The sequence below is a fragment of the Puma concolor genome, chromosome A2 (genome assembly GCF_028749965.1).
Source record: "Puma concolor isolate L17-30 chromosome A2, mPumCon1.1.hap2, whole genome shotgun sequence".
Classification (NCBI taxonomy): Eukaryota; Metazoa; Chordata; class Mammalia; order Carnivora; family Felidae; genus Puma; species Puma concolor.
In genome coordinates this window covers 79,459,679-79,479,975 of record NC_141668.1, presented here as the reverse complement: position 1 = coordinate 79,479,975, position 20,297 = coordinate 79,459,679, and the positions used below count along the sequence as shown (strand labels likewise).

Sequence of the window (20,297 nt, the reverse complement as noted above, 5' to 3'; positions counted from 1 at the left end):
CTACAGAGGTAGTTTACTTGCTCTACCTTAACAGAAGACACAAAATATCAATTTTAATATTTTTGGAAGGCATTCTTATTTGAGTGCTTTCCTTACTATTTTATGCCCCCAGGAATTAGGACCTTCATGGCACATATTAAGTGCTTAAGAAATGTTAAGGGCAGAAAACACACACACAAAAATGAAAAAGCCATTTCTAAACATAGCTAGCAACTTTGTAGTTGCCGGAGAAATATTAAAGGGAACTTCTGAGTTTCTTTATGAAGGTGTGTCTTCCCGGGAACAACTGAAATGCACACTCACTTACCTGAGTGCTTCTACTCCCAGGCCCACATGGAATACAAGCCTCCTTGCCATAGACTTGATGTATGGACAGGTAGGTGTCAGGTGGACACTCCTTGCACTGGTTGGTTTCTTTCTCAATGTAGTGGCCTGGGGGGCAGGGGACACACGATGAGCCCGACTGTTCAGAACCGAGGGCACAGGCACGGCATGAGGACGCCACCCCATCAACTGCATTAGTGGCAGTGATAGAATAAATCTTCACCATGTCATTGATGAACCGTCTATTCTAAAAAGAGAGCAGAAAGTAATGACTTCTGCCTTGGGGCTGAGTTGTAAAACCAGAGTGTTTTGTGTTGATATCACCAAAGAACCAAGCAGAGTGTTCCAGCCGAACAGTTTATCAGTGACAATGGATTAATATTATTTCTTCTCAGTTCTTTTAAAAAACAACCTTCGATCTTAACACTAGAAGCTAATTTCCTCAGTAATCAAGTTCCAGGAGTTTAGCCACAATCACTACAAGATCTGTCATAACTGGTACAAACTCAGGCACGTTTATAGGCTTTACATCTGGATGAACTGGTATGGTTTAACAGTGGAACAACTTTATCTCCCATACTTGTTTATTCGGATATAAGCCTAAAAGTAATGATACCATAGGATGTTTGCAGTGTGGCAAGTGGAAAAGCTTTGGACAAGGGAGTAGTCTTGGAAGACCAGGACTCTGGTCCTCACCCAAACACTGTGTAATACTGATGCCATCACACCACCCCTTTGGGACTCTCTCTCCCTCTCTAGTCCTTTCCCTAGCCTATGACTGATTTCCACCAAAAAGATGCATAGTAGAGAGCAAAACCTGGCCCTGACTATACTTTTCCTTCTTCTGACACTGCATCAAAGAAGATCTAGTTCCCACCAGGCAAGGGGCACCACTTTGTCAGTAGACAGCAATGCTAACCGAGACAACTTAATGTTTGTTTCTTGTCTGGGGAAAAGAAAAAAGTCAAGGAAGCATTCCATAGCACATTCATGCCCCACATTATGGTAATCCAAACACTGGTCAAGAACAATTAGAGTCAAGTAACATCTGGGAATGGGTTCCCTGATGAAAGTCTGAAGAGAAAACAGAAAATGTTCTGCATTTGCTACCACAGCTTTAAGTGGTTTACTTTGTTTTCACCTTGGATAGTCACGTCTATGGAGATCCACAAAAATAACAGTCCTGCTACTATTGAAACATACAATGGAATTTACGTACAGGAGAATCAAGGTCTACTCTAGCAGGGAAAGTAAAAGAGAATAAATAATTCTGTGTGTTAACCCACTCATGTGTAATACACACTCTCCAGGCTGTAAAAGGAGACACAACTACAAGGAAATAATAAACTAACACCAGTTGATGGCTCCTGGACAAATGTCAGATCATTCAGAAAAAGAGGAAGACGGTCACCAGCCTTCTCAAAGTCTCAGAAAGCTTTAACAATATGTTTTTAAATAACTACAAAATTAGATTTTGTTTCTCTTAAGCTTTCAGCAAATCTATCTGTTCAGTGGAGAACAATCCAAAGATACACTGTGTTACTCAATCCCATACATTCTTGCTCTCAAAATATATATATACCATTTTTGTACAAATGTACTCCATAACCAAATGATTGATTCTACATCAATAAAAAAACTAAGTCTTTTCCTCCAAGAGATTTGAATGATCATTTTGTATGAATTTCCATTGGGAGCATCATCTTTGTGTTAAAAAAAAAAAAGTGCGTGGAACTTACATCTTGGCCCTGATTAGTTCTCTGGAATGCCCATGTAAATGTAAATGTTGCATTCTTGAAGATGATGTGGGTATAAGCTTGTTTTTCTTTGGTTCCACCCCATGATTCCACCACGTTGGTACTTTTTCTATTAATATCCTAAAATATAGTAGAAAAATATAAACAAAAAAGGCATAAACTCAGTATGGATATACATATGTATACACTACAAATATGTGTGTATTTACAGTAATCCCTGTAAGGTTAGTGAATATTTATCTGGAGGGCACATAACTCTAGAGCTCTCAAAACATGCTTCAAGTCTACATAAGCACTCACTAGCTTATTAATTACAATTTTTAAACTACGTTGTCAATGTAACCTGAAAGAGGTCTCAAATTATAGTATATTTAAGGGTGTGTGTGTGTGTGTGTGTGTGTCTGTGTGTGCGCCTACAAGCATATGACTCTAGCTTAGGAAATACACTTAGAAGGGAAATGTAATTCCTCAAACTTCTCACAGTAAACTTCTAGAACCCTCACAGAATAGCAAGGTTTTCAATGTTTATCTTTTTTCGTTGAGAGATTCTGCCAGGCAGGTCTTGCACAGGAATTATAAGTTCCCCCTGAACTATACTTGCAACTTCCAGGCTTCCCCAAGTGCAGACTAACCAGAACATTATTTTAAGTTCATGAAATCTTCTCCTGCTTAAACCTGAATTCCAAAGGATAATTTTGTATCATATTTTATTTCTGATTTCCTTAGCTAAATTCAATATTCAGAATAATATACAAAGGTATAACATTTCAACCAATATGCTGTCATTAATGTGGTGAGAAGGCAAATATAGTAAGTCAACCGATGTAATATGCATCTAATTAATTTGAAGTGAAAACTTCAGCTAACCTTTAAATTTTCTAATTAGTGTTGACTGCAGAAACCTTAACAGAGGGCTTAGAAATTTGGATGGGCTTCTGTTATCTGGGATGTTGACAATACAGTGGCATGAGCTCAAAATATGTCTGTTTCTTTCTATGATGTAAACATAGGAGTCAAACATTATAACGTAATCAAATATGGTACAAAGATATGTGTCTTGAGTTCACACCACAGAAAGGAATAACAGAATGTGTTTGTCATACATTGCAGAACTTCCCCAGCTTACTAAACAACCAAACCAGGATACATGCCACTTCCTAAAAGAAGCTCATACAACACAGATAGTGCTTTGTTAAACACTATCTTTCTAGATGCTTATTCCAATAATGAAAGGAACTTATTGCATTATTGCAAATAATACCGTCTTACCTCTGTAAAACACTGCATGATTCTGACAGCATTCCTATATGCTATTTAATGATATCACAAAAAAATCCTATGAGAAAACCAAATCTAACAGAGAGGAAAGAAAATGAGCAGATTCTGCTATGAGCTAAAAACTATAAGGTTGATTCATGAAAATAAATACCTGTGATCCCTACCCTCAAGAGTGCTTGGCCAAGTGAGAGAGACAAAAACATCAATACAGTCACATGACTAAAATAGAGTTTTCTTGAAGGGTTTCAGGAGCACACTGGAGAGAGTGGCTAATTTTACTTAAAGGATTGAAAGAAAGCTTCCCAGAAGACGTGACGTTTGAGCAAGGCTTGAAGGGGACAAAAGGGGAAAAGGAAGAGTGTTATTCTGGCTTAGAGTGTCAAAGCATGAGAACTGAAGTACAGGGTGTTCCTGTAACAAATTCAGGGTGTCTACAGAGATGTGAGTAGTAATAACAGTAGGCTTGGTAACAGAGGCTGGGCTAAGAGTACAAAAAGCCATATAGATATCATGCTAAGGAATTTTAAGTGTATTCAAAGGCTGCTAGTTCTTAAAACTGAGTTGATGTTAGGACTACTCCCATGGCTGGTTAAAATACAGATTTAGTCTCATTACAACTAGGATGAAGCTCAGAAAGCTACATTTCTAACAAATTCTCAGGTGATGCTGGTCCAGGGACCATACTTTAATAACCATTGCCACAGGCAATAAAAAAACCACCAAGGGAAAGTAGGTAGATTTGATGTTGAGGCCTCTAATAGTGTTTGTATGTTTATAAAGATAATTTTGATAGCAGCATATATGAGAGAATTGAGAAAAAAGAATAGAGACTGCTGTTGAGAAATAATGGGAGTCTGGATTTCAGCAATGGCACCAAGGATGAAGAGGATTTAAAGGGTTAAAGAAATCGGCAGAGCTGGGAATTGAATATTTATTGCTTGTGGTGTAATAAATGGATGTGTTAAAGATAATTCATGATCTTCTTTTACTACTACAAAGTCAATTTTTCTTTTTCAGAACAAAATAGTCTGCCTTCCTTTAATCTGGTAGTAATCACAAATATTTAAATCTTCATCTTGTATATCATGTAGGAAATTGTTAATAGCCTGTTAATGAGCTGCTAAAAGACTATTGGGAAAAAAAGCAAAAACAAATCATGTCTATGAAGTCACTACTTACAGTGCTAAAATCCTAGCCAACAACCTAACAGCCACATGAGGTCTTAATAAATTTTGTGTTGCTACTTTTATCAACCTAAGACTTGAAATATATGGGCATCAAGAAAAAGTAGGTGAAATTAGAACATGCACAGAGTAAAGTCCTTTGTCTACATTTATTAAACTTAACAATGAACAGTTTTCTTTCTTCCTGATGCCTTACACTCCCATTATATTCTACCTTCACTTTATTAATACAGGTTTTTCCCTCCTGATGGTTTGAAGTACTGAATGGTTATTAGAGACGAATTTTTCATTGTGCTGGTGGCATATTTTTAGGAAGGAATTTTTACCAGATTAATATTCCCTGACTTCCGTCAATTGCCCAAGCCCCCTCACTCAGTCTTTCCCATGAAGAACACAAGCTTTCTTTGTGGGTTACACTGCACATTTCTTAGTGACTTCTTTAGACATTTAAAAAAAAAAATTTTAATGTTAATTTACTTTTGAGAGAGACAGAGTGTGAGTAGGGGAGGGGCAGACAGAGAGGAAGACACAGAATCCGAAGCAGGCTCCAGGGTCTGGGCTGTCAGCACAGAGCTCAATGCAGGGCTGGAACTCAGGAACCGTAAGATCATGACCTGAGTGGAAGTCAGAAGTCAGCAGCTCAACCGACTGAGCCACTCAGGTGCCCCTAGATATTTTTTAATTTTTTGGAAGGGCCTAAGAATGGGAAGGAAAATGGAATTCTTATCCCAACTTGCATAAATGAATTGACACTTGAAAGAAAACGCTAAGCTTAGAAACCCGCCTTTGAAAGCCTCTCTTTCACTTACCACCATGAAATACAGAACACAGTCAGCCGAACAGAGGGTCTCAAAGACAAATGTTATTCTTCCAAGTTCAGAACCCATGGCTCCAGTCATAGATGTTGGTGGTCTAGTTGACAGATTAAAATTACAATATTTATAGTATTTTGTAAATACAATATGGAACAAAACTAAGTCACTTTTTCTATTAAGCTTTGAAAGCCATGCTCATCTCTTCTAATCAATGGCTGCCTCCAGCCACTTCTTCCTCACTCAATCTCTGCACACCCATACCATTCCAGTAGTCTACACAACCATGTTAATGTGCTTGAATCTCCTACTATAAATACTACCATCCATTCTAAAGCAGGAAAAAGATGCCTTACTAGGAAGCTTCAACATGGGGAACTAAACCTAAATGGGATTTAAAGAGTTATGGGGCGCCTGGGTGGCGCAGTCGGTTAAGCGTCCGACTTCAGCCAGGTCACGATCTCGCGGTCCGGGAGTTCGAGCTCGGCGTCAGGCTCTGGGCTGATGGCTCAGAGCCTGGAGCCTGTTTCCGATTCTGTGTCTCCCTCTCTCTCTGACCCTCCCCCGTTCATGCTCTGTCTCTCTCTGTCGCAAAAATAAATAAATGTTGAAAAAATAATTAAAAAAAAAATAAAGAGTTATAACATACTACTTTACAAAGAAAACTGAGAGAAAAATAAATAAATAAACCAAAGGATACTCCCATAAACTACTTGGACTAAGACCTCTTCATTAAGCATCCAAGAATCATGGTCATTGTAACATTTGGACAGAATTAGTGTTAAAAGCTTTGAGCTTCATCTAAGTAATATACAACTAACAGTTATAATTTCTCAATCACCAATTTTACAGATATTCTTAAATGTAATACATTATCCTATAACAACCTGTTACTTGCTAAGTCCGTCACAATGTAAGTATATGTTATGAAGGCAGTCATACTTCAACTATTTCTAGAGGGAAGCAGGCATGAGGATTCTTACAGAAGGGAATCAGAATTGGTTTTCCTTACTTAAATCCTGGGATATGCAAGTTTAAGATCAGGTAATCATTATCCGAACCTCCAGCCCCACTCTGGATATGATCTCCAGCCACCTCCCAACCTGGAAATGAGATAAGGCATCTTTATCAGTAAAAATTCCGTTAATGATTTCCAACAACCTTTTTAAATAAGGTTTAAAAAACGGACTACTGGTGCTTACGTTCAAAGTTAGAAATACTCCCCCCAAATTCCCTATTTTTACATTGCAGTAGCAAATTACATGCAGAGGTAGACTCCTAAATATCAATAGACATTCTATATGATTCCTCAGGAAGAATCAAGTAATACATACTTTTGCACCGAAGCTATTCAATGAGAAAACTAACAAGTTTTCTCAATTAGGCTTTTATTTTTTTAACTAAAACAGATGGTCTTTATCCATTCTAATAAATTGAGATGGAAAATCTTATTCTTCAGGTAACCAACGGAAACTAAAAATGTCAAATTACTTAATGAAGATTTGGGGTCCAGTGTTCTTTCTTATAGTTTGCTATATTATTGTTCCCTAATTTAAAACTCCTGTTCTGCCTTCATTCACTTATTTATTTACTCAAGTGGCATGCACTGAGTGCCAGGAACCATGCAGTAGGGGTAGAAAGACAAGACTGGGTCTACACTCACTGAGGAGTCAGGAGAATAAAAGAGAGAAAGGCGCATGCTAACAACTGTCAACAGTATAGTTGCAGCTGCACATAGAAGGTGATGGAAGGTCTGTCCTCTGCACAGAAACAATCAATATACTATAGGCTGAAAGGGGCCTCTTACATAAGGAAAGGAGAAGCATCCCTCCACACACCATTATTTACTTGTTTTTAGAAATTCTTTTTAAATTTATTATAAAATTTTGAAAGCCACAGAAAAATTGAGAAATGAAAATTAAACGTACTTTTAATAAAATAAATAAAACCAGCGTTAACATTTTGAGGAGTTTCTTTTCACTATCTTTTGATGCACACGTTTTTACATCACTGAGCTCTTACTGTTGATAACATTTTGTGCCATGGTTTTATATGGTAACATTACTGCATATGCATTTTATCCATATACTTTACTAACATATTTATGACTGAATTAATAGTTTATCATGAGACAGATATAATTAATGTCTATAATTTACCAAATCACACTACTTGATTTATCTCCTTGTTTTTTTTAAGTTTATTTATTTATTTTGAAAGAGAGAGAAAGAGAGAGAGAGAGAGAGAGGCAGAGAGAGAGTCTCAGCAGGCTCTACACTGTCAGTGCAGAGCCCAACATGAAGCTCAAAACCACAAACTGTGAGAACATGACCTGAGCTGAAGTCAAGAGTCAGATGCTTAACCAAGTGAGCCACCCAGGTTCCCCTGGACTTACCTCCTTTTGACCACACAACCAATTTAACCATTTGGGTTGTTTTTACCTTTTAGCTAGTATAAATGACACTATAATACTAAACCTATTTTTGGTAAAGTTTTTCTGTATTTGTCTAGAAAAGAATCTCAGTAAAAGAATTACTAGGTCAAATAAATATATTTTTAAACCAGTATTCTGTGTTGTTACCATGACTTGGAAAGCAATGTGTGCCAAGGAGGAATGTTTATTAAAAATGGTAAAACTATGGGACACTGGGTAGCTCAGTCAGTTAAGCATGTGACTCTTGATTGAAGCTCAGGTCACAATCTCACGGTTTAGAAAATTGAGTCCCACCTCAGGCTCCATGCTGACAGCACAGAACCTGCTTGGGATTCTCTCTCTCTCGTCTCTCTGCCTCCTGCTCCCACTCGCATTTGCATGCTTTCTATCAAAATAAACAAACAGGGGCGCCTGGGTGGCTCAGTGGGTTAAGCGTCCCACTTCGGCTCAGGTCACCATCTCGCGGTCCGTGAGTTCGAGCCCCGCGTTGGGCTCTGTGCTGACTGCTCAGAGCCTGGAGCCTGTTTCAGATTCTGTCTCCCCCTCTCTCTCTGGCCCTCCCCCGTTCGTGCTCTGTCTCTGTCTCAAAAATAAATAAGCGTTAAAAAAAATTTTTTTTAATAAAATAAAATAAACATTTTAAATAAATAAATAAAATAAAACTAAACGAAAAAAATGAAACAATTCATACTTCCTTGAAACTTCCCACTTCCAAGTGATGGCCTCTTAACATTTCAATGTATTTCTTTTCAATCATTTTTCTAGTACACACTTTAAATAGACCTTAGATTTTACTATTTACTCTATTTTCTGATTTTTTCATTAGCAATGTCTTCTGATTTTTCTATTATTATATTAAAAACATTTCCCCATCTAATTTTAATGATTCAATAATATATGGTATGCTTACAACATAATTTTATTTAATTATATCCCATTGTTGAAAATTTAGTTTTTCTCCTAAGTAACACTAAAGTTAACGTATTTTTCCATAATTTCTCTCTTCACATCTTCACAATGTTTCCCTCATATAAATTCCCAGAAATAGAATTAATGGGTTGGAGAATAGGAACATTCAAAATTCTTGAAACATTGTCAAAGTGTTTTCCGTATGACTGCCATTTTTAATGCTTGTATAACATCTGCTTAGTAATGCTTTTAATGCTTGTATAACATCTGTAATAACATCTGATTAGTACAGCATAACCTTCATAAACATCATCTATCGCCGGATTGACCATTTCAAATTCTGTTACCACAGAAAATGCTCTATGAACACCTTCATGGATAAACAGTAACTTGTCTCCAATTATAGGTAACTCTTAGACAAACTTCCAATACATGAAGATTTACTTCTGCATTATCTCTTCTACGACTGTGTAAAACTCAGACTGACAAGACATGAATCTCAAAGTACTCCAAATCACACAATCAAGCTGGTCAAAACACATCTATGTGAACCCCGTGACTGGGTGACTACCTCATGAAACAGGCTGTTCCTGGGCCTCTCACTTAAGGTCCCCCTTCTTTTCAATGCTACTCCTCTCAAAGATTGATATTGAACTGTCCAGACACAAAAATACACATCACCTTTTCATCTTTATTTTTGTATTGTATTTTTCACATTACTATTTGCTATTCTAATATCACATACTAATACGGCAGAGATGTCTATTTCTCAAATTAATAGCTGAATATTCCTGAAAATTAGCAAAAATATAAATTTTAGCCTCTACGTAAAGGAGAGAATAAGCGGCTATCAAGTAGTGTCATGAGACTTAGACTAAATTCTCTAAAAGATCAAATAAAAGTTCCAGATAGGGTTGCCTGGGTGGCTCAGTCGGTTAAGCGTCCAACTTCAGCTCAGGTCATGATCTCGCGGTTCACTGGTTCGAGCCCCATGTTGGGCTCTGAGCTGACAGCTCAGAGACTGGAGGCTGCTTCGGATTCTGTGTCTCCCTCACTCTCTGCCCTTCCCCCACTTGTATTCTGTCTCTCTCAAAAATAAATAAAAAACATTAAAAAAATTTTTTAAATGTTCCAGAAGATCTTTACAAATGAATACACACACACACACACACACACACACACACACACACACAGGTGCGCGCGCGCGCACACACACACACACACATATACACACACTCCTATCAATGCTTTCATGAAATCATTCAATTCCCTGGCCTTTCCATCTTATTTTTCCTCCATAGGTCTTAACTTCCTCAACTTAGAATTCAATCCAGGATCAACATACACCTTCATGGTCAGGTAATAACTACTCTATTGTTTCTTCTTCTTAGGATAATTTCCTAGAAATGGGATTAGTAGTCAATAAAGAAAGTATTTCATAATGTTTAATATATATTAAGGCTTTTTCTTTCCCACTCTCACTCATGCTTAACCAACATTATTCAAAGACCTACGGCTTTTCAATCTTTGTGTTCATGTATTCACCTCACTTCCCACATCCCAAGTTTATTTATTGCAGATAGGTACTGATTTAAAACAGATGCAACTATAAAGAACTTTTTTAAAACAAAATATAAAATGGAGAAAAAGTGAGCTCATAAAAATTTCTAATGAGATGATAAAAGTAAAAGGATGTATTTTGGTGTAAAACTCTATTACTTGTGACACCTACTGCGAGCATCAAGTTCAAAAATAAACACAGGTGGGGCACCTGGGTGGCTTAGTCAGTTGAGCATCTGACTTTGGCTCAGGTCATGATCTCATGGTTTTTGAGTTCAAGCTCCAGACAGGGCTCATGGCTGTCAGCACAGAGCCCACTTCGGATCTTGTGTCCCATTATCTCTCTCTCTCTCTCTCTGCCCTCCCCCACCTGTGTTCTCTTTCAAAAATAAACAAACATTTTAAAAAATACACACATAGATACTGTCACTCATTCAACCAGCAAATATTGCAGAACAAATAGGTGCTAGCCTCTCTCGGGTCTTAAAATTGTAGAACAAATAAAATTTAGCCACCATCTTACATAGTATTCTGTCACACTTGCAAGTTTTCAGTAAGTAGGGTTCATACATATTTTGTACACACAGTCACAGATTTCACAGGGAAGGGGAATCAGAGATGATTTCACCTCTCAATACAGCTCAGTGCTGAGCCAAACTCAACAAATCCTGGAAGAAATGCTGTCATACTACTCTTCAAAATGGCAAATGACATAAGTTTTATTACATCCCTCAGTGATCTTATTCTGGTATTTATAACCATAAATGATGATCATCAGTATCTACTTCAAAACTGACTCCAAAGAAATGCAAAATAGTTCATATTCTTACAGAAAAGTCAACTGGCTCTGACACCACATTTACTATTTTGATGTGAGGGCTGGAAGACAGACACGTAGCCAACTGATAAGATTGAGGTTCCTCATACCCATATATGGTATGTTTCTTAGAGACCTGGGTCCAAAAGTCTCTATTACCCAAATACATTCATTAGGTAGGTGAATTCTGAACTCACCATTCATTCCGTCACACTTTGAATTCCCAACATTAAAGCAGGAAGTTTTCATGTTGCCAGGAAGGACATTCCACCATTTGTATTCAAACCCAAGCGCAGGCTCCATTCCAGCGGGACACGGCCTACATTCTACAAGAGACAGGTGAAATAAACAATTACAATTAAACCACATCTGGACATCTTCCTCTTCCTCTAAGGACTACTAAACTTTAATTAGCAAAAAGGGAAGTGGGAAGGAGAGATACTAGAGCGCCAATTCGCTTAAGAATTAATAACTTTCTCTAGGGGCGCGTGGGTGGCTGAGTGAGTTAAGCATCCAACTTCAGCTCAGGTCATGATCTCGCGGTTCATGAGTTCGAGCTCCACATCAGGCTCTGTGCTGACAGCATGGAGCCTGGAGCTTGCTTCGGATTCTGTGTCTCCCTCTCTTTCTGTTCCTCCCCTGTGTGTGCTCTCTCTCTCTCTCTCCCAAAAATAAATAAACATTTAAAAAAAAAAAAGAGTAACTTTGCCAAAGAAATCTGCAACAAAAAATATTTCTGCATATAGTTTACCCTATACACTTGACTCGCATGAAAAAAGGAAAAGGCTAAATATGAAATATTTTAAAATTACTTTTTCCTTAAATCTGAGAGTAACTGATAATATCAAATCACCCTCCACAAGAAGGGTAATCTGAAACTAGTTATCTTATATGTGACCTTAGAATCAGTTCCATCTACCTTGCAAGCAAGGAAATATTTCAACTTTCCTATTGTTTATTAAACTTAACAGAGTATTATACCATGTAATTATGGACTGATTACTTGAAATTCAAAATACTCACTATGTTGAAAACTAATCATAGTTGTTGAGAGATATGGAAAGAGGCAGGTTTATAAATAAACCTGATTCAAATTAACATCTGCAACAATGAAATGGAAGGATCCTTCCCAACCATTTCCGAATTTGCCCAACACACTTTGCATTAATCACATCAGTAGAGAGAAATATTTACTGAGCAAACACTTCTTGATACCAAAGTACTACTATAGGACACATTTTTACATAACCTGGTCAGTGATAATGAGCTAGATGTTATTATCCACAATTTTACAGATGGGAAAATTGAGGTTCAAAAGGTTTAAGTAACTGGGGTGCCTGGATGGCTCAGTCCGTTAAGTGTCCAACTCTAATTTTCAGCTCAGGTCATGATCTCACGGTCCCTGAGTTTGAGCCCTGTGATGGGCTCTGTGCTGCTGGTACAGAGCCTGCTTGGGATTCTCCCTCTCTCTCGCTCTCTACTCCTTCCCCACTTGTGCTTTCTCTATCTCTCAAAATAAGTAAACTTAAAAAAAAAAAAGGTTTAAGTAACTTAGATCAATCATACTAAATGTCACCTATAGGATGTGGATTCAAAATGAAGTCAATTAGACTCCTGAGTCCTTCTTATGCCATCTATCACAGGCTCTAGATAGTAAATATATGGCATGGCTATATTCAAGTGAGATGGCTATAACTGAAATGCATTTTAATTTTTGTCTATGAAAATTAAAAAACTCTGTATACTATTTTCTAAATTATTCGATATACACTAAAACTTTCCCAACTGTACACTCTGAAACAACTTAGAGACTATTTTCACTGCCATGTGATCGAGCAATTTTTGCTATTATTATAGCACAAAATGTAAATTAGAGGAGGTTATGTTTTATGCTTGCATTCACATATGTGTACACTCTCACCAAAAAATGAGTGCTTATCCTTAATCAGTTAATATGGTGGAATTTTTATCAATATCAAAGGAAGAGTCATCCCATTAAGAGAATATTACACATATTACACAAGATGCCCCTAGAAAGCTATCCTTGGTATGCTAAAGAAGACCTCATCTCCTAATTCATTATAATATTTCTCAACTCTCCTGAGATAAGTATGTTTTATAAGTCTTCCATAAAAACAGTTAACAAGGTCACAATAGTCCAGCAAGATTATTTGGCTAAAGGTCCAATTCTTTGACCAATTGGCATCCTACCCTTTGTTCCATCCGAAAATGTTCCAGGAGGGCAGGGATGGCAAGAAGATGATCCATTGTTATAAAAGCCAGGGTTGCAAGGTGGACAATCCTTCTTCTCTCCAGAAGGGGGCAACCTAATAGCATCCGTGACATCCTCCCGGCAGATTTTGGGCTCTATCCACTTGTACATAATTTGTGTCTGGGAGGGGGGAAAGGGGGAGGTAGGGAACAAAACAAAACAAAACTTGCAGGTGATATAAAATTGTATCTTTCCTTTAAATTTCCAATAACAAAAAGTGTTAAACATAAAGCCTAGGAAGAGTCACACAGTGATAGAAGGGCCAGCTGAAAAGAATCTAAAACATTAGTAACAAAATGAGACAAGAAAAACCTTTGGTGGGAGAATGACTGTTACTTCCAAATGTTTTCACTATGAGCTACAGGTGGCCTTACCTCATTCATACAGCAAGTTCCTCATTGTGGAATTCCTCTTTAAAATATAGACACATGAGTATAACCCTTACTCTTCTAGCTACTCATTCGCTCTATTCCATAACCAACATATGTTTCTATTCAGACACTACTTTTCTCATTTGGAGATCTCCACCGCCCTCTTCCTCCCCCTCACCCCCCAGCACATAACACCAGGCTTAGCACAACGTGATCACAAAAGAACAGATTCATCTTTTTAAGAAGACTATGGCATTTCACAAATACATGTGGTTGCTCTCTGAATCTTTGTCTACCTGATGTTAATCTTCAAGAGCCATACCTAAAATATTTCTAATTCTGGGCCCTGTTACAGGTACTTCTAACATTATGGCTAACACAGCCTCTACTTTAACAGACAGTCATCTTTTAGACCTCATCCTCTCATATTCTCTCTCACACATACATACACCCTTACACAGCACAAAATACAACAAAATAGCTGTAACTCAGCCAAACCCAGAAAGTTATGGTTATAAAATTACTCTCATTTTGAAACCAGAAATATTAAATGGGTTACCCATTCACAAACAAAATCAATATACTCGGTAAAGGGGAAAAAAGGTATTCTAAATGCAAAGAGAAAAATCATTTCTTTCATAACTGTAGTTTTTAAAAAGAGACTCAGTTTCCTTCAATAGGTATATAATCCAGTGAATCTTTCTCCTTTAAAACAATTTTTGCAATAATAAGTCTAATACTGAAGCTGGAGAAACAAAATTAAAGGTACTTGTCTATGGTTATTTCCAGTTAATAAAAAATTATATAGCATATCCTTTAGACTACTCAGTTTTATTCTCAAGTATTCTCTTACAGAAGAGCAAATTACCTGATCTGAAGAAGGACGCTTAAGAAAAAGGTTTAAAAGGTAGCTGTCTCAACAGAACTATAAATAACATGTTTTTCCTTTTACAACTCTCTCTTCCTGCATTCATTTTATGGCCCACATCATGATACAGTTTAACCAGCCACTGCACCCATATGCCTCCCTCTTCCCATCTGTAAAATGATGGCCGCTCCTGCTGAAACTTCCTCAACAGCTAAGATAATAAACTAGATCCTGTATCCCGCAGGGGTTCTCCACTCCCCTGAAGAAAGGGGGAGTCTAAAATTCTGAGAATAGAAGCAAATGAAACATCATTATATTGGGGGATGGTCTTTTTAGAATTCTGGCTCAGCATGTATAGAAAACAAATTTTCAACCCAATCAATTCACAAATTCGCTGACCTATTTGGACATTCATTAAAATTCCATCACGTTAGGTATGACCTACCGCACTGTTGAAAATAGGTGGGTCCCACGTGAGAGGAGGGGTGGGGTGGTGCTAACCTGAGCATTCGCACTGATTTTGGGGGCTCACCTCGTAATCCTCCCCACCACTTTGGGAGGTCAGTATTATTATCCTCAAGTTCATAAATGAGGAAGCTGTGGATAAGAACCGTGAAACAACTTGCCCAAGAATTAGACACAGCTAGTTAACAGTAAAGTAACACTAGTCAAGAAGAGCCAGTTGGGTTAGGGTAAAAATAGTAAAATACGCAAATATATTTTTGACCAAGTCAGCTGACCACCTGCATTTCAATCCAAGCACAGTAAATGTTTAAAAATTAGAAAATGTGCACTATCTTTAAATGTAAACATTTAGAAGCCAAATTTCGAATGCTCTATAGGAAAAGTTTTGTTCACAAAGCCTCTTGCTTCACATGGCAGATTGATTCTGTGCCTCCCTTTCTAATGGGGACAGATGCTCTCAAGTGGAGCTGACTGGGGAAAGATAATAATTAATATAAATGATACCGAGTGCCAGATGGCTCACAGCACAGGTAAAAAACCAACAATCAACTCATTCTTTGGCAAGTTGAGACAAAATCATGAAACATTTTATGAAAAAAAAAAACCCCTCATAAAACAAAACTCATCAAACGGGCAGTAAGATTAGAGAAGATCTATAGTGTCTGACTATATTACGCAGGAATAAAATACTTTTTAGAGAAATACATGGAGGTATCAATTCTCATGTCAAAATAAAATTCAAGACTGGGAAGACTAAATTTAGACAGATTTTGAGACTGGATTTGTCCACAGTTGTCAACTTTCTTCCTGCAAATGTCCCTGTACAGAAGCACCAGGGCTTGGTAGACTGGCTGAATTCATTAGAGCTAAATTCCATGGTCTTTAAAAGTCTATCAACCGCTACTCCAGCCTCACTGCCTTCTGCTCCTATGATGTTCTAACTTGTATGTTCCCAACTAGGCAGACTATTACTCTCCTTCCTGCCTTTTCCAACCTTCCATCTTTTCCAGGGGTGAGACACTGAGCCCTCATCACTTTGTCTCTCCAACATGCCCACACCATTCTGCCAAGTTGTGTCCAACCCCTCCTTCAAAGACATGCTCTGAACTTGTATCAGGTAAAATTTCATGATAGTCTCCTTTAAAATATTTTTTTTCAACACCCACACACGCTCTCACCATGTGCCCAGCTCCCCAACTACATACCAGCATTCACCTGGATTCCTTATCTGTGAAAGTTCTAATGTTTTCTGTTTTCCCTTGTGGTTATGTCCTTGTCCCCTTTCTAAATGCATCCAAGCTTGGGTCCTCTTCTACCTTTATGTGGAAGACACTCTGGGGATTGAACACTGTACCGGACGTTCTAGCTCCGGCTTTAGAAAATGTTCTAAAATTAGATTGGGGTGAAAATATTAAAAACACTGAACTAAGGCTTTAAATGGATACATTGTGTGATATGAGAATTCCATCTCAATAAAGCTGTTAAAAATATTTTAAAGAAGACTATCATGAAATTTTATTTTATACAGATTTAGAACTCTTTAATCACTGGGAAATGCCATGGTCTTTTCCCGTCATCCTAATTCAGAAACAGAGTTTCCAATTATATTTGACTTGCTTAAGCCATATAGGAAGGAAGGCAGTTATAAAACCCATATCCCTTTATACCCTATATTTTAATGTCCCCTACATCTTACCCTTGCCATACAATTCACAAGTACTGAGTAAGAGACAGTGAGCATTTGGAATAACTTAGAACACTGAAGTTCATTAAAGGGCAAAGAAAATACTAGACAAATTCCACCAATTTCCTAGCCTCAGAGATGACTAAGTTGCACAGTCTAATGTCCCCTCTCAACAAGGCTTCCTTCTAAACCATCCTGTCCTGCCAGGCACCCTTCTAACCCTGGCAGTAAGTTTCCTCTATGACAAAACATCAGAACAGTATGTGTCAATGGAATTTACCTTCTATAAAGTCGCCCAAATTCTGCCTTATGGAATAACACAGAAAAGTCTATTTCTTCATTTCTACGATTTCCCTCCTAATGCTTTAGCTTACTATTAAGGAAGTTTTCATTAAGTACCTACTGGGAGAAAGTACTGTGGGGAATTTAAATATTAATAAGACAAATTTTTTTTTTCTGAAGGTGGCTACAGTCTAATAATGATAAGACAGGTTCACAAACTACTTTAACATAAAAAAAAAAAAAAGAAAATACTTGAAGAGAATACAAAAGCATTGGATTTGGAAACAAACATGATTAGAATTCCAGCCTTAAAACTTACTAGCTCTGGCTACCTATAACCTTACGGAAATTACTTTAACTTCACCAAGCCTCAGTTTTCTCATCTACAAACTGAGTATGTCTAAATTGCATAGCTGTTCAGAAAAATAATTAGAGGCAATGTTTGAATACACATGCATGCACAGAGTGTGCACGCAATTGTGTAAATGACAGATGCTTCTGCTATTAATACCATCATTTCTATTACTATCATTATTGTCACCACCATCATTTGAAACATGAGATGTAATGGATATTCAAAGAGATGAAATCTCTTTGGGACAAGCAGAAAATGTCAGAAAGATGACCAAAATTCCTCCATCCCATGGTGTCTTTTCTTCAACTTGAAAAAATATTACCAGCAACTTCAACCATATTTCCTATCAAAGAGTTTAATATCCTGACCCCTCTACTTTAGATTCTTCCCGTTTTGTCAAAATTATTTTGAGCCCTTTGCCAAGGACAGAACACAACTCTGTAACTGTGTTAATCATTCATTCACTTACTAATTCTCTTATTTATGAATTAATTCAAAACATGCTTCATTATCTTCTATATTCCAGGTACTCTACTAGGCTTAGAGATTTTTTTTTTCTTTTTAAGTGATTAACAACACATTTCTGTCTACAGGAAGCTGAGAGTCCGGCGAAGGAAACAGTCATCTTTACAAGAACTGTGTTTGCAATAAAGTGAACTGATACCAAAACACTAGCAAACCTTCTATGACCACTGATGAAACTATCAGGAGAGGTATGCAAAAAATTCTGTGGCAATTCCCAGTATATGAAGACAACCTTGCCATGTCTATTCATGTTATTTAAGAGCAGAAGAGTTCTGTGAAACTGCACAGAATCACTCTCTTTTCAGTGTGGTAAGAGATATCATCTTTTCCTCTTTAGGAACTGACTTGTGTGACACTGAGAGGAAAAGGGAGTTATACAGTCCAGCTGCCCAGCCACAGGGATCAGTCAGTGAACGAAGCTGTCCAAACAGAGTATCCCACGCTAGTGGACAGAATGGCTGGTCTGAGGTTGGCTCACGATTCAAGCAGGACTAGTAAGAGTCTTTTCTGAAACTTGTTCAGTGCCTCCCTCTGATCAAAAGCTGTGAGGATGATAGTGGAGAAGCCAACAGGCATCTGGTACCACAGGAATGAGCTTGCCTCTGAAGGAAAGCAAACTGTGCCAAGAATACCAATGAGAAGATCAAGAGAAAAACGTCCTAATAAAGCTGTTGGCTCTGGGTTGAATTCCCAGTCATATGAGTCAAGAGGCTCCTGCCCTCTTCCACTCACCCCAAATGCTGAAAAGTATCTTTTAATTTCATCGACAGAATTGTCAATCATCTCCAAGTGTGGAAGCAAAACTGACACTTTGCTTTGCAACCCATTCAGAAGAAATGTGTATCGCATCCCATGGTCAGAGCATGGGAGGGAACTACCATTTACCCTGAGATAAAAGACCAAAAAAATAATAATAATAAAGTTACTCTATCTAGCTCTGTTACCCAAAATAAACAAAAGCTTAAGCCTTGTCTGTAAGTGGTTGACTCCCTAACAAAATCATCTCATCCCTCTAACTTCTGCAAGCAGACCTGGGACACCCTTTGTGGATAGGATAAACAAGTGGGGGACTTGTTTTTCAACTATGTACCTACTTACCTGAAAACTAAGTACCCTTCATATTTTGGGGAGTTTTTTCCCCCATTAAATTTCTATTGCATTTTTTCTTTGGTAAGCCAGGTTCTAAAGTTTGGATTCTCTTTGAAATATTTTTGGCAAGTTCATGTTTTCTCTTTTCTAAATACTTTTATATCTGAGACTTTAACACAATAAGCACCAACACTTGGTCATTTGAGCTCACTGTTCAAGCACACTGAGGTCTCTCTAAATTTTACTTTTGTCATTCTCCCCAGCTTTACTGATTTACAGTTCAACACACTTATCCCTAATATCCTCATGTAAGTTGAGGATTTTTAAATCAAATGTTGAAAATAACTCACATGTACTCATATTCTTGTTGGTATGACATAGGATATATATAATTAGTTTGCTAAATTTATATTCCTACAGCCAATACATGATACGAACTACACTACCAGTTAATATCAACTACACTCCTGGTCGATATCCATTTATTAAGTCAGACGTTTACATACAGTTCCTCAGTTAGCCATATATCCTCTTAACCAGATCATTTAGTCCACAATTCCCTATCTTAGCCATTGGAAGATCAGAGAAGCTGGTTCAAATATGTTGCTAAACATTACAAGATGCCTTCTCTCGATGACTACCTGGCCATTAGCAAGGTGAAGATGTTTTTAAGTTCAAATCTCCAGCAATGAATCTGTGCATGGGCTTGCATGCAGCCATATGAGTATATCTTAATATATTTAAAAAATGGGCTCTGAACATTTTGAAACAAAACATACACAAAAATTTCAAGTTAATTCACCACTATGAAACCTCCCTCTTCTGGCATGAAACTATGCCATTAGCTGCAGCTAATGCAACCCCCTACCCACATCCCCACACTCCAGTCTCACTCAAATCTCTTTAGTTCTTCAGACACACCATGCTCCCTCCAACATCAGATCTTCACCAATCTGCTCCTCTTCCCAAAATGCTCTTCTTCCATACCTGGGCCTGAGGTTTCATACAGTTCTGAAGCCTTCTCAGGCTAGGTCAGATCCCCATAAAACTCAGACTTCTCTTCCTGTAGCACTAATCACAATTGGAAATAATAGTTTTTGGGTTTTTTTGACAGACTATCTCTATTCCACTGAAATCCAAACCAGTGGTTCTCAAACTGCTGAGATCCTAGACCAGAAGAATCAGAATTACCTGGGAACTTCTTAGAAATATAAATTCTCTTGTGGCACCTGGGTGGCTCAGTCAGTTGAGCATCCAACTCTTGGTTTCAGCTCACATAATGGTCTCACGATTTCAGGAGTTTGAGCCTAG

At 37.7% G+C, this 20,297-nt stretch overlaps 1 protein-coding gene across 3 annotated transcripts in view; it reads right to left on the bottom strand.

Annotated features, from left to right (window-relative positions):
• Positions 1–20,297, bottom strand: part of ELAPOR2 (endosome-lysosome associated apoptosis and autophagy regulator family member 2) — a 184,950-nt gene that overhangs the window by 41,475 nt on the left and 123,178 nt on the right. For all 3 annotated transcript variants that reach the window (XM_086696794.1, XM_086696795.1, XM_025929776.2), the window contains 6 exons: positions 13,287–13,467; positions 11,273–11,401; positions 6,368–6,458; positions 5,353–5,455; positions 2,064–2,201; positions 308–571 (listed from right to left, as the gene is read on the bottom strand). In XM_086696794.1, coding sequence (XP_086552920.1) covers positions 308–571; positions 2,064–2,201; positions 5,353–5,455; positions 6,368–6,458; positions 11,273–11,401; positions 13,287–13,467 — 906 coding nt within the window. The remainder of the gene's footprint in view (positions 1–307; positions 572–2,063; positions 2,202–5,352; positions 5,456–6,367; positions 6,459–11,272; positions 11,402–13,286; positions 13,468–20,297) is intronic.